The 25,603-nt window shown below is 42.2% G+C and overlaps 1 protein-coding gene and 1 pseudogene across 1 annotated transcript; one reads left to right on the top strand and one right to left on the bottom strand.

Moving 5' to 3' along the window:
• Window positions 1-4,005: 4,005 nt before the first annotated feature.
• On the top strand, window positions 4,006-4,953 carry LOC105812257 (annotated as a pseudogene).
• Window positions 4,954-17,575: 12,622 nt separating this feature from the next.
• Window positions 17,576-18,523, bottom strand: LOC105812307 (olfactory receptor 2A12-like). The gene has a single exon (XM_012646709.1). The coding sequence runs from the start codon at window positions 18,521-18,523 to the stop codon at window positions 17,576-17,578; it is 948 nt and encodes a 315-aa protein (XP_012502163.1).
• Window positions 18,524-25,603: the final 7,080 nt, after the last annotated feature.

Genomic DNA, 25,603 nt, shown 5'->3' with positions numbered 1-25,603 from the left:
GTATGTGTGAGAATGTGGGAATCTAGTAGGAATAGAATTACTGGGTAATGTGGTCTGTGTATGTTCAACTTTAGGAGATACTGCTAAACATTTTCTACAGAGGTTGTTCAAATTTACACTCCCATCACAGTGTAAGAAAGTTCTAGTTGTTCTGGCCAATACTAGGTGTTATTCGTTTTAGTCTTTCTGGTGGACACGTAGTGGGGCTGCACTGTGGTCTTCATTTGCAATTCCGAGATGACTTTTTCACCTGATGAGTGACTATTTAGATAGCCTCTTGGAGAAGCGTCTTTTTAAATCTTTTGTGTATCATTCTAATGGGTAGTCAGTTTGCTTGTTGATGTTGTAGGAGTTCTCTATTTATTTTGGATATAAATCTTCTGAGTTCTTCTTTGCAATACATTCTGATTTATCACGTTTCTGTCTATGGTCAGAATTTTGGTCTTCTATTTAAGGAATTTTTTGCTTACTTTGAGAGGGTAAAGATATTTTTCTGTGTTTGGTTGTAAACATTTGATTGCTTTACATTTGCTATTTAAGTCTACAGTACATTTGCAATTTATTTTTGTGTAACGCTTGAGGTAGGAGGAAAAAAATTTATTTTTCTGTCTCAATATCCCCATGATCCTGCAACATTTATTGAAAAGATCACCTTTTCCCCAATGCCTTGTAGGGTCAACTGTGCTATAAATCAGGTGACTATATATGCATGGGTCTGTTTCTGAGGTTTATTCTGTTCCATCGATCTCTTTGTTTATTCTCGTGCCAATCTCACACTCGCTTGTTTCGGTTTCTAGTAAGTCTGATATCTGTTAAGTCCTCCAACGTTGTTTTTTTCTTCAAGATTCTTCAATATTTCCATATGAATTTTGTAACTATGGTGTGAATTTCTGCAAAAACATAAAACAAAACTTCTGGGGCTTTGACTAGGATTACAATGAATCTATAAATCAACTTAACATCTTTATAATGTGTACTTGTTCAGCCCATGAACATGGCATATCTCTCTATTTACTTAGGTCTTCCTAAATTTCTCTAAATAATGTTTTTTACACACATTTTATTAGATTTATTTCCACATATTTTATTGTTTAAAATGTGATTATACGTTTTTTTGTGTCCACTTGCTTAATAATTTGTTTGTTTTTGGTTTCTTTTATATTGTCTACCTACACAATCATTTAGTCAGCAGATAATGACAGTTTTATTTCTTCCTTTCCAATCATTTGAAGTTTTATTTCCTTCTGTTGACTTACTTCACTAGCTAGGACCACCAATACGATGGTTAATAGAAATGGTACTAGGAAACATTTTGTTTCATTCCCATTATAAGGGAGTAAGTTATCCATATTTTACCATTTGATACATTTGCTATAGGTTGTTTCTTCTTTTACTGGAAATAATTTTTATCACACTAAGAAGGTTCTTGTCTATTCCTAGTTTACTAAAGTTTATTTCTTTTTACATTTTCAAAGTATCCATCTTCAAAGAAGGAGGTTAATTTCTAATCATAAATAATTGTTGAATTTTATCAAATACTTTTTCTGCATCTATTGAGATAGTCATATAATTTTTCTTGCTTACTTCTACTATATGGTCAATTACATTGATTACCAAGTGCTAAACCAACCTTGAATTCCCACCACAAACCCTATCTGATTGTGATGTATTCTCTCTTTTATACATTGCTGAATTCAATTGCTAATATCTTGTTTACTAGTTTTGCAACAATGCTTATGAGAGTGATTGGTCTGTAAATTTTCCTTCTTGTAATGTCCCTTTTATTTTCTGGTATCAAGTTTATGCAGGTCTTATAAAATTCATTGAGATGTTTTCACTCGTTTTTCATTCTTTGGAAAAGTTAGTGTTTCTCCTTTCTTAAATATTGGAAGAATTCACCAGTTAAGCGATCTGGGAGTTTTCTTCCCATGAAAGTTTTAAATTACAGATTCATTTTTTTAAAAAGATATTGGACTCCTCTGAATTTTATTTCTTCTTGTGTCAGTTTTGATAATTTGTATTTTTTAAGACATTTGTTCATTTTATTTAAATTGTCAAATTTACCAGCATAAAGTTGTTTGTAAATTATTTAAATTATCTTTTAAATGATTGTAGGACCTTCAGTAATGTTCTCTTTTTCATTCTTGATGTTGTCAATTTGTTTCTTTTATCACTCTTGCTAAAAACTAATAAATTTATTATTAATAGTTGTTTTAAAGAACCAATTTTTAGATTTGTTGAGTTTTCTCTATTGCTAGATCAATTGCCATTTCATTGTTTTCTTTTTCTGCTCTTATCTTTATTATTTCCTTCCTTTAACCTCTTTTTGGGTTTGATTTATAGTTTTTTTTTTTTTTTAGCTTCTTGAGATGGAAGTTTAGCTAATGAATTTTCAGCCCTTCCTCTATGTCAATGTATACATTTAAGGCTATAAATTTCCCAGCATTTCTTTGTTTGTCATGGCTGATGTTTTTTAAGATTAGAAACTAGTTATTTTGTGCACCATTCCTCAATTTGGATTTCATTAAGATTTATTCATCATTGGATTCAGGTTTTACATTTTGGGCTGAAATATAGATGGTGCATTCTTCTTAGTATTTCATATCTGGAGATATATTGTGTCTTTACTCCTTATTGGTGATATTAATTGTGATCACTCAGTTAAGATGTTGTCCAGTTTCTCCACTGTATATTTACTATTATTTATTTTTGTAATTAATAAGTACTTTGTGGATAGATAGTTTAAAACTATGTAGATATTCTATTCTTTATGGAACTCACTCTCCATAAATTTAGCATCTGTATCAGTCAGGATCCAGTGAGGAGACAGAACATAGTAGTAATTTGAACAGGAAAAATTCAATATAACGTATTGTTAATTGGCCAGGCACAGTGGCTCATGGCTGTAATCCCAGAACTTTGGCAGGCAGAAGTGGGAGGATTGCTTGAGGCCAAGAGTTCCAGACAAATTGTTAATTAGTAAAAGGTGAGTACCAAAAAGTTGAAAGAGAACTTTAAGAGATGCAGTAGTAGGAAGTAAAAAAAAAGAAAAAAAAGAAAAGAAAAAGCAGTTAGTTTGAGATTTAGACTTTTTCAAAAAGGGCGTGACTCACAGGCAAGCATAGCCCACAACTGGGCACAGGCCAGAACTTGCACTGAAGTGGCCACTGTGTGGGGAAAGTACTGCCTGAGAGTGTGGCCGGGGCTGGTCTCTGGAAATGGCCTGCCAGGTGGGGAAGCAGGTGCCTGAGCCCAGGGCCAGAGCTGCCATTGAAGCAGCCTGCTAGAGCTGCCAGGAATGCAACCTGGGGAGAGTGTGGCCTGAGTGTGTGGCTGGTGTGGGTCCACTGGGGTCAGCTGAAGTGAGTGCTGCCGGTCCTTCCACACACCAGTCCACTGTTTGCAAGCTGAATAAGGAGGGAGAAGTGAAGCCGGCAACAGCAGTACCTTCCTGCTGCTCTCACATGGCAGTGCCCTCCATTGCTGTCTGTTCACCGAGCCTCACAGTGCACCGGCTGGCAAAGGGGCGATGTTTACAGGGTGTGAGGAGAGACACATAGCACATCCACACAAATGTTTTCTAAGGGGGAGGGAAACTCCATCTCAAAGAGGTTTGGGGGCTGGGGCTGATGTGGTGTGAATTCATCGTTGCCAGACATGTGAGTGACCAGTTTTCTACGGAGGTATGGGGAGTGCGAGTGGGAGATTGCACATGAGAATTTTATGTGTCATGTACTGGTTTTTGAGGCATTGCGTCAGATGCTTCATATACATGGCTTCTGCTTCTCGTAAGCGTTCTGAGAGGTAACTACTATTAGCCATATTTTGTAGATGAGAAGACTGAGGCTCAGAGAGGTTAAGTAACTCATTTAAGATAACACAGCAAATGAGTAATGGGGCCAGAATGAAAATCCCAGCCCGTCTGCTTGCACAGCTGACAATCTTGCCAGGCTACTAGACATTAGATGAACTTTACTCAAGTGTGATTTTCCTACAGGCCCCACCATGTGAATGCTTCCAGGGCAGAACCAAAGCTGGGTTTCTGAATTTATACTGCTCAGCTTCCCCAGGGACCCCACGACCAACAGGACCCTCTTCGTTGCCTTCCTTCTCCTCTACCTGAGCTCAGTCCTGGGCAACGTGCTCATTGTCATCTTGATCCGCCTGGACACACATCTCCACACGCCCATGTACTTCTTCCTGTGTGTCCTGTCCCTGCTGGACATGGCCTATGTCACCACCACCATACCCCAGATGCTGGTACATCTTCTCACTCCCTCTCAGACCATCCCCTTTGCTGGCTGCTGGCTGCAGATGTATGTGTTTGGTGCCCTGGGCCTGACCGAGTGCACCTTCTTTGTAGTCATGGCTTATGACCGATACGTGGCCATTTGCCATCCACTGCGTTATACTGTCATCCTCAGTTGGGGCCTGTGCACACGGCTGGCAGCTGGGACATTGGCCTGTGGTTTCTTCTTCTCTCTGATCCACACCTTCCTCACCATGAGGCTGCCCTACTGTGGGCGAAATGTGGTCAACCACTACTTCTGTGAAGGTCCTTCAGTACGGAGCTTGGCTTGCATGGACACCCACCTCATTGAGACAGTGGACCTGGTTATCAGTGTCTTTGTGGTTGTCTCCCCATTGTCTCTCATTCTGGCCTCCTATGTTCATATTGCCCTGGCCATCCTCAAGATCAAGTCCATTCGGGGCCGCTGCAAGGCTTTCTCCACCTGTGCCTCCCACCTGACCATGGTCACATTCTTCTATGCTCCAGGCATTTACATCTACATGAGGCCCAACTCCAGCTATTCCCCTGAGTGAGACAAGCTGATCTCACTGTTTTACAATGTCTTCACTGCTCTGATCAACCCTTTGGTCTACAGTCTGAGGAATAAGGACATTAAGGAAGCGTTTCTTAAGGTGATGTGTCATGGTAGGGTGGCCCAGTGAACTGGGAGCCAGGAGAGGCCTGGGGTACAGTGTCTAATGTTGAAGAAGGGGACAGCATCTGTATGCAACCTGCGTTGTGCATTTGAACCAAGATAGTACTTGTTCGGTGACACAAATGTACATGAAACCAACATGGCTGTCTTGATCAGGTTTCTACCTTGTGGTGTAATAACAAGTCCATAGTATCAGTAACTCACAACAGCAAAAATTCATTTATTGCTCATGTTCCCTGTTAGTTGTAGGTTGGCTGTGGCCTTGTGCAGTCTCAGAAACACCCTGAGGGAGGAGGAGTCCTTACCTGGAACATGCCGTTCTTATGACAGAGGAAAGGACCCATGGCTAAAACACGAGATGACTTCTAAAGCTTCTCAGAGGTGACACACATCTGTTTGCTCACATCCTGTTGGCCGAAGCCAGCTATATGGTTAGGCCAAGGGCAAAGAGTCAGGAAGTATTTTCTCCCACAGAGAAGTAATGCAAGTCACATGGCAATGGGCAGGCCTGTGTCATTCCTCTATGAGGAGGGATCAAGTAACGAGGATAAATATAATCTACCAGAGTGTCACAGAACGCAGTAGAATACATGTAACCAACGTGAAACGTGGTAACTGTAATTGAGCTGGTATGTGGGAATAGCAGAGGGCCAAGGTGATGTAAACAAAGCACTGCATGTAAATTATATCTGTTGCCAACATTGAATATTAAGCCAGTGGTATGTGGAACCCATAAAGCCCATGGACCTGACTTGGTGCCCGGAATCAACATGGCTGATGGGGCTCACGTGGTGTCCTCTGCATGTGCTGTGGAAGGACCCTGGACTTGATGTCAAGTGACCTGGGTTCTGGTCCCAACTGTGATAACTTGCTTTGTGTGTGTGACTTTGGGCAATTTGCTTCCTCTTTCTGGATCTCACTTTATTCATCTATAAAATTCACACCTTGAATATAATGGTCTCCAAAGCCTCTTGTGACTCTAAAATTCTCTGCCACAGTAGGTGGAGTGGGTGTGTACAAAAGTCCAATGCAATGAATGTGTGACTGTCCTCTGTGGATCATAGCAGGATAAGGAAGCCACAGCAGAATAAGAGCTGCTGCTGTCTGTAAACCATAGTGGGGAGCACACATAGCAGTGCCTCTGATTATTTCTAGGGACTTAAATGACATACTGGGTTTTCTAGTAATCCTATCATGGGCCTCAGAGTCAGAATGGACACACAGCTTTCTTTCAGGCCTTGTTGGTGACTCAGAGGTCTCAGGGATGAATCAGTTCAGTTCCACTATTTCCTGAGTATCCATTGTGGTCCAGCTAGGATCAGGCCCTCTGGAAACCAAGAGAGATATATGGAGAGATTTTCAGTTGTGAAATTATAATATCCCAATTGAAGGAGGTGCTACAGTGACCTGTGGGGACCAGTGACCTCATGGGAGTGAGGTTCTTTGAGAGGGCAGCAGACATGAAGGACGAGGTCACACCTGACCCCATTTCCATCCACCGCTGTGAACTTCAGTACTTTGTAAGCTCTCCATAGCTTGGAATCAGGGAGAGAGGAAGGGTGCTTATAGGCTGTGTCACCCTTGAATTGTGTCTCCCCAAAATTAATATGCTGAAACCCCAACCCCTAATGCGATTATATCTGGACTAAGGAAGTAATTCAGGTTAAATGAGGCCATAAGGGTAAGGCCCTAATCCAAAAGAATTCATGTCCTTATAAGAAGAGACACCAGAGAACTTTTTCTCTCTCACAGCAAAAAGGCAGCCATCTGTGACCACCAAGAGAAGCCCTCACCAGAACCCGACCCTGCAGGCACCCAGCCTGCAGAACTATGAGAAATTTCTGGTGTTGAAGTCATCTACTTATGGTATTTTGTTATGGCAGTCTGAGGTGACTAATGTCAAGAGCAACACCAAGAAGATTAGTATTATTTCTTCCAGAAGTGGAATGAGAGCTTAAAGTAGAAATCAGGTTCAGTTACTGAAAAATGAAGTTACAGAACTCTTAAGGAACAAACAGAGTTCTGTGATAGAAAAAAAAAATGGAGGATGGAAACCTACTTACCAAAAATGGATGAGTAAAGTCTTGAGACCAAGGAATTAAGATTTAGTTTATACCTGAGAATAGGAAGGAGCCATCCATAAAATGAGCCGGGAGAATGAAATTTCAGGGAAGGGGTGCACCAGGTACAAAGGCTCCAAGTTAGGAAGGGACTTTGCCTTGTTTGAGAGCTAGAGGAATGTTCATGTGGTCACAATAATGTGAGTAGGAGAGGGTGAGATAATGTCAGAGAGGCCAAGGCCAGGTCCCTAAGAGCCTTATAAGAAGTGTTTACTTTATGCCTAGTGTAATGCAAATGCTTAGATCCTGATTGGGAAAGTGGTGCAGTTCTAGGGATGATAACCTCCAGTGTGGGTGACTTCAGTAGGGAGTGACTAGGAAGGGGCAGGAGAAAGAGGGTGAGAGTGTCAGGGGGCTCACGGTGGGGAGTGAGAATGAAACCTCCCTTTTAGGCAGCTGCAGGGGATGTGGAGTCCCCAGGGAGACTTCTGAGTTAGGGGTGCTGGGAGGCGGTGTTTGCTGGTCATGCTGTTGGAGTACAGAGGACAAAAGAGGGAGGAGTGGGGGGAAAGGAAGGAGTGGGGCCTGGGCCAAGGAGGTCACGAACAAAATGATCAGTAAGATATGAGGGTCAAGGGTGATGAATGACTAGGGACTTCTGCATTCATCTCTACTACTGTGTGCAAATGTGGCCTTGGTTGTGTGATCCTGAAACATTTACTGAGAGACGTAAGAGGGTTGGTCTTTGCAGGCGATTTGGGTGGGTGGGTGCCGCTGCACCAGTGGGCTCCAGGCACTGTATGAGAAAGTTCAGTCCTTCCAGAGTTTCGGTTCCGGGCTCTTCAGGACCTGGCCTTCACCTAACTCTCTAATACTATCCCCACCTCTCCTGCTCAGCAGCTCAGAAGCCTTCAGAGGGCTTCAGTCATAAGGTGAAGGGTCCCACAGATGTTGGGGTGGTCCCTCCTCCACCTGGGGAGAAGGTAGGGGGATATGGGAGTGGTGCAGGGGCCTTGCCAACCTATGAGACCTTCCTGCTTCTGGCTTAGTGGGCAAGAGGGCTACTTGGATAGTGGGGGAGGGGCCTTCCTAGTTCTTGAAGTTCTTTCTGGAAGGCAAAGTGTCCACCTGGCAGTCCTTTCACAGCTAGAGAGTCATGGAACAGGGAGGAGGAGAGGTCAGTCTTGTGGCTGACGTATGATGAGGTTTTATCTGTCTCTCTCCTAGGACAGATTGTACTAGAGTTTGAAATTCAGGAGGATATGAAATTTTATCTTGAATATGAGGAATGACTTGTTTTGTTAAGCACCAAGGGTAAGGGGTGAGGTGAAAGAGAGATAGTTACACATTATTTTTAGAATAATGGTTCTGGGGACCTGATGGGGGTTGGATGGAACACAAGCACTTAGTGAGGGACCCGGCCTAATATGTGAAGGGGTAGACTTGGAAGGTGACATTGAGTGGGGAGACACAGAAATACATGAGGAGGAGAGAAGCGATAGCACTGGAGGGCATGGCTGTGCTGGGGGAAGAGAGGAATTGAGGGAGGTATCAAGGTTTTAAGCCAGACCTGCCATTGCCTCTGCTTCCCCACAGTTCACTGATGGGGCAATGACTGTCACCTGTCACCAAGTGATGCCCAGCACTGCTGAAGGAAGACACAGCTCTGTCCTTGTAGGATTTGCAATGCCCCAACCACCCCAGCTCACAGGAAACAGATATGTATTTAGGCATGAGTTTTGAAAATTATTGTTATTAAATAAATTCTCTGTTTATTTGGGGCTATGAGACTTTTAGTTTGTTTGTTTCTCTCCCAGTGTTTCCTTGAACAAAGAAAATGGGTGCAGAGTAGGTTGCAGCTGCCTAAGTCTGGTGGGACACAGGTCTGACACTTGGGGGAAGCATTCTGGTACTAAACCGAAACGCCTGCCTCTCCAAATTCTGTTCCTTTTGGTCCCATTTAATCACTAATGATCTCAAAGTCTCATCAATAGCAGATTGGTAACAGTACTCTACCATTTATTATCTGTTTGTCTTTTTGCAAGAAACTTCTCCAAGTCTCTATTTTCTCAAGAATGGGTGATGTGACCGGGCGTGGTGACTCATGCCTGTAATCCTAGCACTCTGGGAGGCCGAGGCGGGAGGATTGCTCGAGGTCAGGAGTTTGAGACCAGCCTGAGCAAGAGTGAGACCCTGTCTCTACTAAAAATAGAAAGAAATTAGCTGGACAACTAAAAATATATAGAAAAAAAAATTAGCTAGGCATGGTGGCTCATACCTGTAATCCCAGCTACTCGGGAGGCTGAGGCAGAAGGATTGCTTAAGCCCAGGAGTTTGAGGTTGCTGTAAGTGAGGCTGACCCCATGGCACTCTAGCCCGGGCAACAGAGTGAGACTCAAAAAAAAAAAAAAAAAAAAAAAAAAGATTGGATGATGTTGTAAACCATTTTCTATAGGCTGAATATTTGTGTCCTCCCAAAATTCTTATGTGGAAACCCAATCCCCAATGTGATGGCATTTGGGAGGTGAGTTCTTTGGGAAGTGATTAGGTCATGAGGGCAGAGCCCTTATGAATGGGTTTAGTGGCCTTATAAAAGAAACCCCAGAGAGCTCCCTTATCTGACCTCTATGAGGTTACATATGACAATGGCCATCTGTGAATCAAGAAGTGGGCCCTCATCAGACACTAAACCTGCCAGCACCTTGATCTTGGACTTTCCAGCCTCCAGAATTTTGAGAAATAAATTTCCATTATTTATAAACCACCCAGTTGATAATATTCTGTTATAGCAGCCTGAATGGACTAAGACCCCATTGAAATATAAGAAATCTAAAAAACTCACAAGAGACTACTTTGCAGTGCTCTATGCAAACAAATCTGAAATCTTAGATGAAATGGATAACTTCCTGGTAAATACAGATTACCAAAATCTGGAAGACATTCTGCTAAGTTAAATAAGCCAGAAGCAGAAAGGCAGATACCACGTGATCTCCCTTATCTGTGGAATCTAATATAGTTGGACTCATAGGAGTAGAGAGTAGAACAATGGTTCTCAGAGGCTAGAAGGTAGGTGGGGAGGGAGGGACTAGGGAGTTGGTGATCAAAAGGTGCAAAGTTTCAGATAGGAGAAAACTGTAGTCAATAAAAATTTATTATACATTTCAAAATACTAAGCAGATGTCAAATGTCTCATCATGAGACATTTGCATACCAATGTCAGTAAGTGAGATGATGGATGTTAATTAGCTTGATTTCATCATGTGACATTGTATATGTATATCAAAACATCACATTGTAATTCATAAATGTACATAATTATGATTTGCCAATCAAAAGTAATATTCATAATAAAAAGTTGGAAAGTTTAAATAGATTAATTTTCACAGCAGAATAAGAGAAATACATAAAGTTATTAAGTAACTGCTATGGTTTGAATGTTTGTGTCACCCCCAAAACTTAGTGTTGAAATCCTAGCCCCCAAGGTGATGATGTTAGAAGATAGGGCCCTTTGGGAGTCATTGGTGCCCTTATAAAAGAGGCCCAAGGGAGCTTGGTATCCCTTTCTGCTGTGTGAGAGTACAGTGAGAAGACATCCATCTATGAAGAAAGTGGGCCCTTGCCAGAACCTGACCATACTGGCACCCTGATCTTTCCAGCCTACAGAATGGTGAGAAGTACACTTATGTTGTTTATAAGCCACCCAGTTTACTGTATTTTGTTATAGCAGCCTGAACAGACTAAGACAATAACTACCGCACAACAAGATTGGAAAGTTGGTACAAGGAAGTTTGGGGAGTGAGGAAAGTATGTGGGTGACCTCTCAGAAGGGGCACAGACTGTGTCCCATGCAAGTGTCCACAAAAGGGCATCTTCTGCAGAGGAGATTCAAATCGGGTGGTGTCTTAGTCCATTTGCATTATTATAAAGGCATACACAAGGCTGGGTAATTTATAAAGAAAAGAGGGTTATTTGGCTCATGGTTCTACAGGCTGAACAAGAAGCATGGCACCAGCATCTGCTTCTGGTGAGGGCTTCAGGGAGCTTCTGCTCATGACAGAAGGTGAAAGGGAGCTGGCGTGTGCAGAGATCATACGGCAAGAGAGGAAGTGAGATGGGGTGTGCTGGGTTCTTTTCAACAACCGGTTCTCTGGGGAACTAAGAGTGAGAACTCACGTGCTCCTGTGACTGGCACCAAGCTATTCATGAGGGATCTGTCCCCACAATCCAAATATCTCCCACCAGGCCCCACCTCCAACATTGGGGATCAAATTTCGACATGAGACTTGGCTGGGACAAATAAACCATGTGCAAAGCATAGCAGATGGATCACATGATGCACTCTGTGCATGTCAGTCAGCCCCTATCCCAGCCACTCAAGTTGTTCAGTGGGCTGTGCAAATGGCATTTTGCACATTTTGTGAGCAAAATGGCCATGGTGGCAGAGATGAAGGATACACAGGTGCACATCTTGGACTTCCCCTTACCAAGGCTGAGCTGGCTACCGCTATTGTTGAGTATCTAATCTGCAAACAGCAGAGATCAACATTGAGTTTCCAATATGGCACTATGCCCCAGGGAAACCAGCCTGCCACCTGTGGCTGTTTATGTTGGACCTCTTTCTTCATGGAAGGGACAAAGATTTGTCCTCACTGGAATAGATATATATTCTAGATATGGATTTTCTTTCCCTGCCTGAAAAGCTTTTACTAGCATCACCTTCTGTAGGCTCACAGGGTGTATTATACACTGTCGTGGCACTCCACACAGCATTACATTGGATCAAGGAACTCATTTCGCAGGGAAAGAGCTGCGGCTATGGTCTCATGCCCATGGAATCAACTGGTCTTACTACATACTCTGCCACCCAGAAGCAGCTGGCCTAATCAAAAGGTGGAATGGCTTATGAAAGGCTCAGAGAACAGAGATTTATCTTATGGGATGCAGGTTATGCTTTGAATCAGAGACCATTGTTAGTGTTGTTTCTCAGCTGGAATATGTGGGTCCTGGAATCAAGAGGCAAAAGTTTGAGTGGGCCCTCTCCCTACTACACCTGATAACTCACAGAATATTTTTTTTTCTTTTTATTAATTCAGGATATTATGGGGGTACAAACATTTTGGTTACATGTAATGTGTTTGCCTCGCCCAAGCCAGGGCTACAAGCATGTCCTTCCTCCATATGGTGTGCTCCACTTCCATTAGTTGTGAGTTTACCTCTCCCCACATCTGACTGGCACCTAATGAGTATTGCTAACGTGTGAGCACCTTAGTGATCATCAGTTAATACCAATTTGATGGCGAGTACACGTGGTGCGTGTTTTTCCATCTTTGTGATACCTCACTTTGAAGAATGGGGTCAATCTCTATCCAGGATAACATAAGAGGTGCTAGTTCACCATTGTTTTTGTAGTTGAGTAGTGTTCCATGTATACATATATCACATTTTATTAATCCACTCGTGTACTGATGGGCATTTGGGTTGTTTCCACATCTTTGCAATTGTAAATTGTGCTGCCATAAACATTCGAGTGCAGATGTCTTTATTATAGAATGTCTTTTTTTCCTTTGGGTAGATACCTAGTAGTGGGATTGCTGGATCAAATGGTATTTCTATTTTTAGCTCTTTGAGGTATCTCCAAATTACTTTCCACAGGGTTTGTACTAATTTACAGTCCCACCAGCCATGTAAGAGTGTTTCTATCTCTCCATATCTACACCAGCATTTGTTGTTTTGGGACTTTTTGATAAAGGCCATTCTCACTGGAGTTAGGTGGTATCTCATTGTGGTTTTGATGTGCATTTCCCTAATAATTAGAGATGTTGAGCACTCTTTTTATATGTTTTCTCACCATTATTCTGTCTTCTTTTGAAAAGTTTCTGTTCATGTCCTTTGCCCATTTATTGATGGGATTTATTGATGGGATTGTTTGATTTTTTTCTTGCTGATTTTCTTAAGTTCTATATAGATTCTTGTTATCAGCCCTTTATCGGATGTGTAGAATGCAAATATTTTCTCCCATTCTATAGGTTGTCTATTTTCTCTAAGGATAGTTTCCTTGGCTGTGCAGAAGCTTTTTAATTTGATCAGGTCGCATTTGTTTATTTTTGTTGCTTTTATGATTGCTTTGGGGGTCTTCTTCATAAATTCTTTGCCTAGGCTGATGTCTAAAAGAGTCTTCCCAACATTTTCTTCTAGGATTCTTAAGGTTTCATGCCTTAGGTTTAAGTCTGTTATCCATCATGAGTTGATTTTTGTGAGAGGTGAGAGGTGGGGATCCAGTTTCAATCTTCTATATGTGTTTATACAGTTTTCCCAGCACCACTTATTGAATAGAGGTTCTTTTTCCCAGTGTATATTTTTGTCTGCTTTGTTGAAGATTAGATGACAATATGAGAATGGTTTTATATCTGGGTTCTCAGTCTTGTTCCAAAGGTCTATATCTCCATTCTTGTGCCAGTACCATGCTATTTTGGTTATTATAGCCTTGTAGTAAAGCTTGAAATTTGGTAGACTAATGCCTCCCAATTTTTAAGATTGCTTTGGCTATACTTCCATTCCCAACAGTAAAAGTTAATGGAAAAAAGTATAGGCATCCAAAACAAAAAACAAAAAACAAAAAAACCCACAGGATGATTAGATGATTGAGGACTCAGACCCTTCAGGACTGAAAATTTGGGTCACTCCATCAAGTAAATAACCTGAAGCAGCTGAGTTTCTGGCTGAGGGCAAGGGAAATATGAAACAGGCAGTGGGAGAAGGGAGCCATAAATATCAATTATAATGTCATGACCAGCTGCACAAACAAGGACTGTGGTTGCTTTGTATATGTTCTCTTTTTAATTCCATGTGTTCATTTGTATATGATAATCATTCTCCTTATTTTTCTCGTTCCCATTAAAAATTATTTTATACACAAGTTATTGGAAGTTAACTTTCAATTTTGTTATTAGGTAACAGAATATTCAGTGTGGCCATGACTGAATTTGAGGAGTAATTAATACAGGCTGCAATGGATGCAATGACTGTGGGGAATGTGCACCTTCTCATAGGAAGAGTGATCAATGTATTATGTTACGTGTAAATATGAAGTTGTTTTGTTTGTTGTAAGGGAGTTTAAATGTTCATAAACAGGAATATATGATAGCCAAAGGTGTGGACTATATCAGTTATCCATTTCTTGCTCTCAGTGTCCAATGCAGCCGTTAACATACGCTCTGTAATAAACAACAGAATCCCTTTAAGCATTTCTCCTTTGAAGCTAGTATGATTTTAAGCTTTCTCAGTAGAGGGCACCAGAGGAGCACTGCAGGAGAACGAAGTTTTCTGCAATCTCCTGCCAGGGCCACGGGCTCAGAATGCACTGTGACCTTGCAACCTTGGGCCTGGTCCCCTCTCAACATGAAAACCAGAGCTCCGCACAGCCGGTCAACTGCCTGACTCCTTCAGCAAGCCCTGGAAAGGCCTGCACACAGCCGCCTGGTGGGTTCATTCAGCAAGCTTCTACATGGCACCTGTAGTCTCTAGGGACACACACAGAGAAGTAGTTCTTTCTCCAAACCCCACGCACTGTGAAGGCCTGCTGTTCCCAGTGGTACCCCGTGTCCAACTGCATGCCCACGCCACTGTCGCTGACCACCTGCCCCCTTACATGCACTTTGGAGGGTGGCCTGTAGTTGGCCTACCAGCTTCAGAGTAGCTCTGGCCTGGCTAACCAGCAATTCCTCTGCAATTCAGTACCTGAACCATACCTTCTCCAAAGGGATCCAAGTTTGTCCTTCTTTAGCCACTATCCCTCAGCTCCAGGGTACTATTCATAGTTAATACCTATCTATATTAAATTTCCCCTATTTATCTTACTGGGTAGTTTCTGCCTCCTGAATGGACCCAAGAGCTACAGTTTCTCTAAATTTTCAAAGTAAGTATCATTATCTCTATTTTATTAAAGAGAAAAACTGAAGCTCAGAAAACTAATGCTCACAGTGGTTGGGGGCCATACCCAAAGTCTTTCAGCTAGTTTGAAGGAGGTGGGATTTCAACCCCGTTCTGTCTGCTCCATCTCTGGCCATTACTATTCACAATGTTCAGCCCAGGGCCTTCATCCATCCATCTCATGTATTCTTCCCATACTGAGCTTCACCTCCTCATCTTTGAAATCCCCTTTTCTAAAATTGAAGCATATCTAGAATTTCTTCACGGAATGTTCCCTTCACCTCTTTACCAAAACCTGAATTTTTCCCAGTGGCAGCTCTCTTTGGTGGGCTTTTAAATAATCACCTGGACCATTTCCCACTTTGAAATCTTAGTTTCCTGTAGCCTACTCTCTGCCAGAAACTGCCCTAGTTCTCTCCCACCCTTACTCCCACCACATCTGTTCTCTGACCTTCCATCTCTTGGAAGATTGTCCTTCCATCTCTTACCAATGTACCAACGTTATCTTGATGTAGGCTGGACAGCATGATCAACTCCTGTAATGTCTCTGCAATTTTTCCCTTTGTCCCTGTGGTCTAGGGGCTTGCTGTATCTGCCAATCCTTCTATATGGCTCCTCTCTCCCATTGCCCCCAGGACCTCTCTTCAAGCCCCCTTCCTTACTACTTTCCCAAACATGCTCAGCAAATGCCCTGTAACCAGCTGTGAAATGTGAAGCCAAATATGATTCTCCTTTGTACCAGTTATCATCATCATAACTGTCATCAACACCACAATCATCACTACTTCCCTATTGAGCTCAACGTATACTCATGGACATCTGGTTCAATTTTCAATCTGTATCACCTTCCTTAGAACCAACACTGTTTTATTGAGGACTGTTAGTTAATGAAAGTTCAGTAATTTTGAAGAGAGTGATTATTAATAGTTTTAAAATTTACTTTATCTTCAAAGCAAGAATTTGACAGTATTTCATCACGGCAGCATTTCCTTGAATAACCGGTCATTTGTATCCATTGGGTGATTTGGACTCTGAAAAGTCAAGCCAAATTTGAAGCAAGAAAGTCTGGGATATATCTATGGACTGTGAGATGACAGAATGTTGACAAAGATATAGCAAATGATAGGAACTGCTGCCTTTTTCTCTTATTCCTCTGGTGCTGGCAAGGGTGATGGCAATATTTGGAGGAGGTTCTGTAAATGTGGGTAGAGGCTCCCCTCTGAATCGGGCCTCATTGGAGTGTTGCCTGCCTTTCTTGGTATGATAGACACTGTGTGGTATAATTTCCTAAGATTCTGTGGAGCAACTTCTCTATGCCTCCTCCAAGGGGCCAGGGCCCATAATCGGCCAAAGCCATGGGTGAAGCATTCTGGCACTGATAACAGAAGCCAGTACCATTGCAACCATCATATTTTTTCATTCCTGCTAGCAATTCGTTGAATCAAGTACTCTATTAGCACCATTATTTCTCAGTTCAGATTTGAAGAAAGGTTTATTAAAAGCTCTATCATGTGGGACTACCAATGAAGGTATCTTCGAAGGGTGCTGGCTGTTTGAAATCAGGGCCTCTTCATGCAGCATCTTGAGGCATTATCATAATTTTTTAAGTTTTTGCTGACTCTGCACTCATGAACTTCTTGGTGACAGACCTAAGCTAACTAAATCCATAGTAGACTGAAGTGTAAACATGTGCCAAACTTTTCATTTGTAATGTTAGTTATCCCTTTCCAGAGAGCAGAATGACCTCTTTCTCTAAGCTGAAATAATATCTTATGTCTTCTTGGTAACTGTGGTAGTAGGGAAGGGAAGTAAAACATAAGAAAAATAGCAGTGTTTATATAGAGCATTCATTGTGTCAAGCTCTGCTTTAAGAACTTTACCAAAGTTCATTTCTCCACAACAATACTATAAGGTAGTAGTTTGCTCTTATTATTATCCTAATTTTACAGATAAGGAAACAGTCTGGCTACAAAGTATGAGCTCTTAACCACTACAGTATGGTGTGGGTGATGTTTTATCTGCGTATTGAGAGAACCCTCAAAACATCTATTCACCACAGCAGGGGCTCACCTCTCCAGGGACCAGATAGATCATGTACCCTGGGACCCACACTCCGCTGGACAGTGCTGAATAGAAAATGACCTATCCCTGAACCCTATTCCTAAGGTCACTTTCCACTCTCCTAAGACTATGTTTCTTTAGACCTGTTCATGTTTTTGATTGAATTAAAGTAAGGTCATTGATCTGGAGTCCTGTGAGTCATGTTGTCCCAGCCATCTTGAGTTGATTTAATGTGTCCAATCTTCATACACTCAGTCACTCAATCAGTCACTCAATCATCAAATGTTAATGATGCTTTGTTTGTGCCAGACCCTTGGCTGGGCCCTGGGGAAACAAATTAATCGGACACATGTCCTACTTGGCACTCTGTCCACAGTTGTGTCTGTTGATGTTGGAGGATAGGCCAGCTGCTGGATCCATCAGCAAGTCTACACCAAGTACCTACATCCATACATCATCTCCCTTAACCATCAGCCAATGATTTGTGCCTGTTTATTGGGTGATGGGAAAGAATAAGGTAAAAGAGCCACAGACCCTGTGGCTTCAGGTCTGGCTGTGGCTCTCTTTTCTTCAGTGGTCTTACTCAGGGGTCCTGCCCCAGCCTGTTACTTTGAGGAAAGTCTTTTTCACATCTTTGTTTCTGAGGCTGTAGATTATGGGGTTGAGAAAGGCAGAGATGATGTTGTAGAACAAAGCCAGTTTCTTGTCCCGCTCTGGGGAGGCATTGGTCCCAGGGTTCATGTACATAAACATGGCAGGTCCACAGAACATGGTGACCACAGTGATGTGGGATGCACAGGTGGAGAAGGCCTTGAGTTGACTGTGGGCTGAGCGCATTCTCAAGATGGTGGCAAAGATGCAAATGTAAGAGGCCAGAATGAAAGAAAGAGGTATCAGGAGAAGGATGAAGCCCAGGATGAAATCTACTTGGTCATTGAGGGAAGTGTCTGCACAGGCCAACTTCAGAACAGCAGGGACCTCACAGAAGAAGTGATTGATCTCATTGGGGCCACAATAGGGCAGGCGCATTGTGAAGACAGTGTATACTAGGGAACAACTGACACCCCACAGTCCACAAAAGACTACCATTGCCCCACACAGCCTTAGGCTCATGATAACCTTGTATCTGAGTGGGTAGCATATGGCCACATATCTATCATAAGCCATGACAGAGAACAACCAGCCCTCAGTGATGCCCAACACCAGAAAGATGAACATTTGGGCCACACACCTAACATAGGAGATAGTTTTCTTTTGGCAGACCAGATGCACCAACATCTGGGGCACAGTGGTGGTGACATAGCTCATGTCCAGCATGGAAAGGACACTGAGGAAGAAGTACATGGGTGTGTGGAGGTGGGAGTCCAGGTGGATCAAGGTGACAATGAGCCCATTGCCCACAAGTGTTGAGAGGTAGAGGAAAAGGAAAATGGTAAAGAGGATTGCATTAATTTGGGAATCCCTGGAGAAGCCCAGAAGGATGAATTCAGACACAGAGCTGTCATTCTCCCACGGCAAGTCCTGCATTCTCCTTCAGCTGCAAAACAAGAACAGGAACTATTAGTGGCCTAGCTTAGAATGCATATCCAGTTACCATGGCCATTCCATTGCTACAAAGGCCAGTGATTATTTAGGTCCTACTTGGGATTAATGTCAGTTCAGAGACTGAGCTTTACCTGAAGTGAAGTTAAGTTTGGGAGAGGGAGGAAAATATTCATGGAATATTCAGCTTCTCAAACCCAAATCTCTCAGAACCCCCAATGTCTCATTTCCTTCTCTTCCATCAGCCCCAGCAAGACAATCTACTTCTCTCTCCTTCAGAAGCTCAATGCATATAGTGCATTGCTCAGGGCTCTTTGTCCCAGTCCTGGCTGCAGAGCACGATGATGAAGATTTGAAGCTTTTCCCTCTCTCTTCTCTGAAAATAAGTATATGGAACACTTTTCTCTGGAGCCTCAAACTTTCACTCACTATAGAGAAACAGGGTAAGTTAGAAATGTGGAAAAGATATATGGCTCCATAAACATGAAAAGCTCTTAGAAAATTTCACCTAGGTCTATGTTTCTTGACTCTTGAGCCACTGGAAGCTTTCTCATATCTGATTTCATTTTAGATGAATTTGTTTGCCAACTCTGCCTCTTCCTGGTCTTACTCACTCTTAAAGGGAAGAGTCTTCCTGTTTGACTATAAAAGTTGACTATTTAAGGCAGAACACCAGCTGTCTTCTTTGCTTAAACACACCTGGGGCATCTCTGAACCCCTCCAGCCTGGTAGGACTATCTCTTCCAATAATATCCCTATCCAAGTAGAGTCCCTTTCTCTCTTTAAGACTTATGACTGGCAGGGAGCCCAGGATAAAGACTGTGCCTGGGTTTAGTTTATACCTTCAAAGATGAAGGCTGATTCCCTTGTTCATGGTGCCATAGGAGTAGTGTTTTCCAGTGGAGAAGCAAAGGTTTTGGAATTAGAACACTTGAGTTCAAGTCTCAGTATTTCTACTGTGTACATGGGGAGCCAGACAGATTTGCAGCCAAATTCTATAAGATACACAAAGAATAACTTTGGTACCAATCCTGTTGAAACTGTTCAAAAAATCAAGGAGGACAGAATCCTCACTAACACGTTCTACAAAGCCAGTATCACCCTGATACCAAAGCCAGGCAAGGACACAAGAAAAATAGAAAACTACAGGCCAGTATCCCTGATGAACATAGATGCAAAAGCGTCAATAAAATACTAACAAACCAAATCCAACAGCACATCAAAAAGATAATACAGCATGATCAAGTGGGTTTAATTCCAGGAATACAAGAATGGTTCAATATACCCAAATTAATAAATGTGATTCACCACATAAACAGAATTAAGAACAAAAACCATTTGATCATATCAATAGATGCAGAAGAAGCATTTGATAAAGTCCAACATCCCTTCAAGATAATAACCCTCCAAAAACTAGGCATAGAAGAAACATACTTCAAAATAATAAAAGCCACATATGATAAACCCACAGCCAACATCATACTAAATGGGGAAAAGTTGAAGGCATTCCCCCTAAGAACTGGAACAAGACAAGGATGCCCTTTTTCACCACTCCTATTCAACTAGAAGTCCTAGCTAGAAAGTCCTAGCTAGAGCAATCAGACAATAGAAAGATATAAAAGGCATCCAAATTGGAAAAAGTGAAGTCAAATTATCTTTGTTTGCTGACGATATGATCTTATGCCTAAAAAGCCCTAAAGACTCTTCCAAAAGACTCCTAGATTTGATAAGTGACTTCGGTAAAGTTTCAGGATACAAAATCAACATACATAAATCAATAGCATTTCTATACACCAATAGCAATCAAGCAGAGAACCAAATCAAGAACATTTACAATAGCTCTAAAAAAAAACCAATACCAAGGAATACATTTAATCAAGAAACTGAAAGATCTCTACAAGGAAAACGACAACATGCTAATTAAAGAAATCATAAGGCCAGGCGCGGTAGCTCACGCCTGTAATCCTAGCTCTCTGGGAGGCCGAGGCGGGTGGATTGTTTGAGCTCAGGAGTTCGAAACCAGCCTGAGCAAGAGTGAGACCCCGTCTCTACTAAAAATGGAAAGAAATTAATCGGACAACTAAAAATACATGGAAAAAATTAGCCGGGCATGGTGGTGCATGCCTGTAGTGCCAGCTACTCCGGAGGCTGAGGCAGGAGAATCACTTGAGCCCAGGAGTTTGAGGTTGCTGTGAGCTAGGATGATGCCATGGCACTCTAGCCTGGACAACACAGTGAGACTCTGTCTCAAAAAAGAAAAAAAAAAAAAAGAAATCATAGATGACACAAACAAATGGAAAAACATCCCATGCTCATGGATTGGAAGAATCAATATTATTAAAATGATCATACTGCCCACAACAATCTACAGATTCAATGCAATTTCTATCAAATTACTGATGTCATTTTCCCCAGAATTACAAAAAACAATCCTAAAATTCACCAAAAAAGAACCAAAAAAAGAGCCCAGGTAGCCAAAGCAATCCTAAGCAAAAAGAACAAAGCAAGAGGCATCACATTACCCAACTTTAAATTATACCACAAGGCTATAGTAACGAAAATAGCATGGTACTGGCATAAAAATAGACAAACAGATCATTGGAACAGAATAGAGAGCCCAGAAATAAAGCCACATACCTACAACCAACTGATCTTTGACAAAGTCAACAAAAATATACAGTGGGGAAAGACACCCTATTCAATAAATGGTGCTGGGAGAATTGGATAGCCACATGTAGAAGAATGAAACTTGACCCATATATCTCACTACATACAAAAATTAACTCAAGGGAGGAGGGGACGGGTATATGCATACACAAAGAGTGCAATGCGTATCACCCGAAGGATGGACATATTTGAAACTTGGACTTGGGGGAAGGGGGGGCAAGGGCAACATACGTAACCTAAACATTTGTACCCCCACAACATGCTAAAATAATAAAAAAAATTAACTCAAGGTGGATTAAAGACTTAAATTTAGACCTGAAACTATAAAAATATTGGAAGAAAACCTAGGAATAACTCTTCTGAACATTGGCCTAGGCAAAAAATTTATGAGTAAGAAGTCAAAAACAAATATAATAAAAGCAAAAATAGATAAATGGGAATTAATTAAACTAAAAAGTTCTGCACAGCAAAAGAAATAATCAACAGAGTAAACAGAAAACTTATAGAATGAGAGAAAATATTTATAAGCTGCATTCGACAAAGGAGTAATATCCAGTACCTACAAGAAACTCAAACAGCTCAACAAATAACCCCATCAAAAAGTGGGCAAAGGACATAAACAGACATTTTCAAAAGAAAACATAGAAGTGGCCAAGAAACATGTGAAAAAATGCTCAACATCATTAATCATTAGGGAAATTCTAATTAAAACCATAATGAAATAACTATCTTACACCAGTCAGAATGGCTGTTATTAAAAAATCAAAAAAACAACAGATGTTGATAAGGATGTGGAAAGAAGGGAATGCTTATATACTGCTGGTGAGAATATAAATGAATATGACCTCTATGGAAAACACTATGGAGATTTCTCAAAGAGCTAAAAATAGATCTACCATTTGATCCAGCAATCCCATGACTGAAAGGAAAACGAATCATTATATCAAAAAGACACCTGCACTTGTATGTTTATTGCAACACTATTCACAATAGCAAAGTCATGGAATCAACCTAAATATCCATCAACAGATGATTGGATAAAGAAAATGTGGTATACATACACACACCATGGAATACTCTGCAGCCATAAAAAAGAATGAAATCCTGTCTTATGCAGCAACATGGATGGAACTGGAGGCCATTATCCTCATAACTCAGAAACATAAAGTGAAATACTGCATGTTCTCACTTATAAGTGGGAGCTAAACAATGGGCACACATGGAAATACAGAGTTGAATAATGGACATTGGAGACACCAAAAGGTGGGATGGTGGGAGGTGGGTGTGGGATGAAAAATTGTCTGTTGGGTACAATATACACTATATGGGTGATGAGCACACTAAAAACCCAGAATTCACTGTTACGTACTATATCCATGTAACAAATCTGTACTTGTACCCTGTAAATTTATAAAAATAATATATATTTATTTTAAAAGAGTATTGTATAGCTTTCTAAGGAGCATGAACTTGATCCTTTAGGCTGGGGCAATACATTGATGAGTTTTGAGCAGATGAGTATTAATTTGTCAGGCTTAGGTTTTAGAAACATACTATTTGGGTGGAAGTTAGGAGAAGGTATTAGAAGAAGACCAGTTAAGGGATATGGGGAAAAGGAAGAAGGCAGCTAGTGTTCTCTTGCATGAAGAAGAGAAGGGAGATTAGAGAGAGGTGTGGAAAATTGAATCAATAATACATGGTAACTGAGGGGTGTAGAAGGTGAGAAAGGGAGGAAACAAGGATGAGCTTGAGGTTTCAGGCTTGGGAGCCTAGGCTGCTTTAGTGCCATTCTACAAGATAGAACTGGGCCAGGTGCAGTGGCTCACACCTGTAATCCTAGCACTTTGGGAGGCTGAGGCAGGAGGATAGCTTGAGATCAGGAGTTCAAGACCAGCCTGAGCAAGAGCAAGATCCCATCTCTACTAAAAAAATAGAAAGAAATTAGCTGGACAACTAAAAGTATATAGAAAAATTAGCCGGGCATGGTGGCACGCACCTGTAGTCCTAGCTACTCGGGAGGCTGAGGAGGAGGATCACTTGAGCCTAGGAATCTGAGGTTGCAGTGAGCTATGATGATGCCACTACACCACTCTACCTGGGGTGACAAAGTGAGACTCTATCTCAAAAATAAAATCAAAACCAAACAAGATAGGACCTAGGTGGAGGTAGAGGAGGGAGAGACGGGTAGGGCAGGAAGTGGTAGGGAGGTAACGATTAATTCTGTTACAGACATACGGAGTTTGAAACATGGGGCATCCATCCTCTTGAGGATCTGCCCATCAGAGAGTTAGATAGATAGCTTTGGTGCTCAGGAAGGAAATCTAAGTGGGAGATCAAAACTTAGGCAGCACCAGCATTTGGAGGGTAATTAAGGCAGAGAATGGATGAGAACTCTCTAGGAGAGAACAGAGGTGTAACGACGCAGCTCAGGACCATGAACATTGCAGAGATCCCCAGAGGAAGAGGTGGGGCTTGAGAAGGAGCATCCAGGGAGGCAGGAGCGCATGATGCACAAACCCAGGGAGCTGGAGTCTCCGTGAGGGGGGCTGCCCACGGTGCCAAGCACTGCAGACAGGACCAGGGGAAAGAGGAATAAAAACTGTCCAAAAACTGTAATAATAAATAAATAATAATAAAACTAATAAGTGGCTTGGATGTGAGAAGTTTCTGTGATGAAGGCAGAAGTCAGATTGCAGTGGGTTCTGGCGAGTGAACTGTACAGAGAAGGAATAAGAAGAGGAGATGTCAAGGTCGGGACATGGGTGGAGAGAGTGTCTTTTGCTTTGGTTTTGTTTTTCCTAAGGTGGAGAAGAGTCTAGAATGTATATCCACTGAGGGAAAGGAGCAAGGCCCCTAAAGAAGCGTGTTGCAACAGGACCAAGTGCAAGCCACGAGAAGCACTGCCGTAAGAGTAAGATGGAAGGGGAGCAGTAAGAACGGGGTGGATACTGACCATTTACCTGTGACCACCAGAACATTCAAGATCACATTCCCGCGGACCAGACAGTCTCATGGGTTCTCTCTTTACAACAGCTGTGAACACAGTGAAGAAGATCTGATTCAGTGGTTGAAAATCAGATTTCAGGTCTCAGCTGGATAGAACAAGAGGCTGATGCCTACAACAAAAAGTGTTACATGACAAATGTGAAATCTGTCTCCTCCCTTGGCTCAAAAAGCCAGCTGTAGCAAGCTCAGATGGGGCAGCAGTCTGTTGGGAAATAATCGAGAACTTAAACTGGGTCGGCATAAAGAAACTTTTAAAAAGTCAATGTGAGGCTACATCCTTGAGAAAGGATCCCAGCGGTCACAGGAGGTGGTGTGGAACCGTCTGCAGTAGCCAGCCCACGTGTGGGGCATCGGTTTCACTTCTGGAGCCACATTTTAAGGGGAATGCAAACGACTTGAAACAGGCTACGAAGAAGGATCTGGTAACCACATCATGTGAGTAAGAGTTGAAGGAAATAGGGATGTCTCCCTGCAGAACTGAATGGAGAAGGGCATTCTGGAAGATGAGAACCAATTCTCTGAAAGTCTTTCAAGTGGAGGACAGACAGGCCTTGTTCTGGGTGGTACCAAGAGGTACAGTTGGGAGTTACACCAAGAAGGCAGGTTTTGGGTTAATCTAACCAGCCTACACTAGTAAGGGAAGTTCGTGAATAAGATCGACTGTCCAAGAAGAAGGTAGTGAGCTTCCTGACCCTATGAGAGAATCAAGCAAAAACTGGTGACCACATGATGCATGACCAAGGATGCATTGTGACCAGTCCTGCACATGGTGGGAGGAGGGAAGAGAGGGCAAGGGGAATAAAGATTGTCCAAAAACATGTAATAATAAATACACAATGAAACTAATAAGTGGCTTGGATGTGAGAAGTTTCTGTGATGAAGGCCAAAGTCAGATTGCAGTGTGTTCTGAGGAGTGAACTGTGCAGAGGAAGAGTGAGATGAGATGTCTAGATCAGGACATAGCTGGAGAGAGTGTTTCTTTTTGTTTGTATGTTTGTTTGTTTTTCTGTGGGGTTTCTGGTGCACTCCAGCTGGAAGAGTTGAGGACTTTGTCCTCTCATCTTCCAGTGTCACCTAGAGTCGAGGCCTGGACCATTGCAGTAGACTCTCTTTAGGTATCCCACTCCCATCCTGCTACAAAGTGACCAGAATGTGGTGCAGAATGGAGAGAATGAGGAGAGGAGAGTGTAGAGGGGGAGAGAGGTAGAAGGGCCAGGAATAGATGGATGGGAGCTCCAAGCCCATCGTGACCTCCTTTCCAGCCATGCAAAGGCCTGGCCAGGTCTGTGCCTGGGAGGAATGCCAGCATGTCGGTATCCTGTTGGTTACTTCCCTCTCCTCCGAGAGCACCATGCCTTCCGAGTTCTGATCTCCTCCCAGCTCCCCCGAACC

This window comes from Propithecus coquereli, unplaced genomic scaffold, assembly GCF_000956105.1.
Source record: "Propithecus coquereli isolate 6110/MARCELLA unplaced genomic scaffold, Pcoq_1.0 Scaffold249, whole genome shotgun sequence".
NCBI classification, from domain to species: domain Eukaryota; kingdom Metazoa; phylum Chordata; class Mammalia; order Primates; family Indriidae; genus Propithecus; species Propithecus coquereli.
Note: the sequence above shows the minus strand (reverse complement) of the source record. Positions and strands in the feature narration are given on the sequence as shown.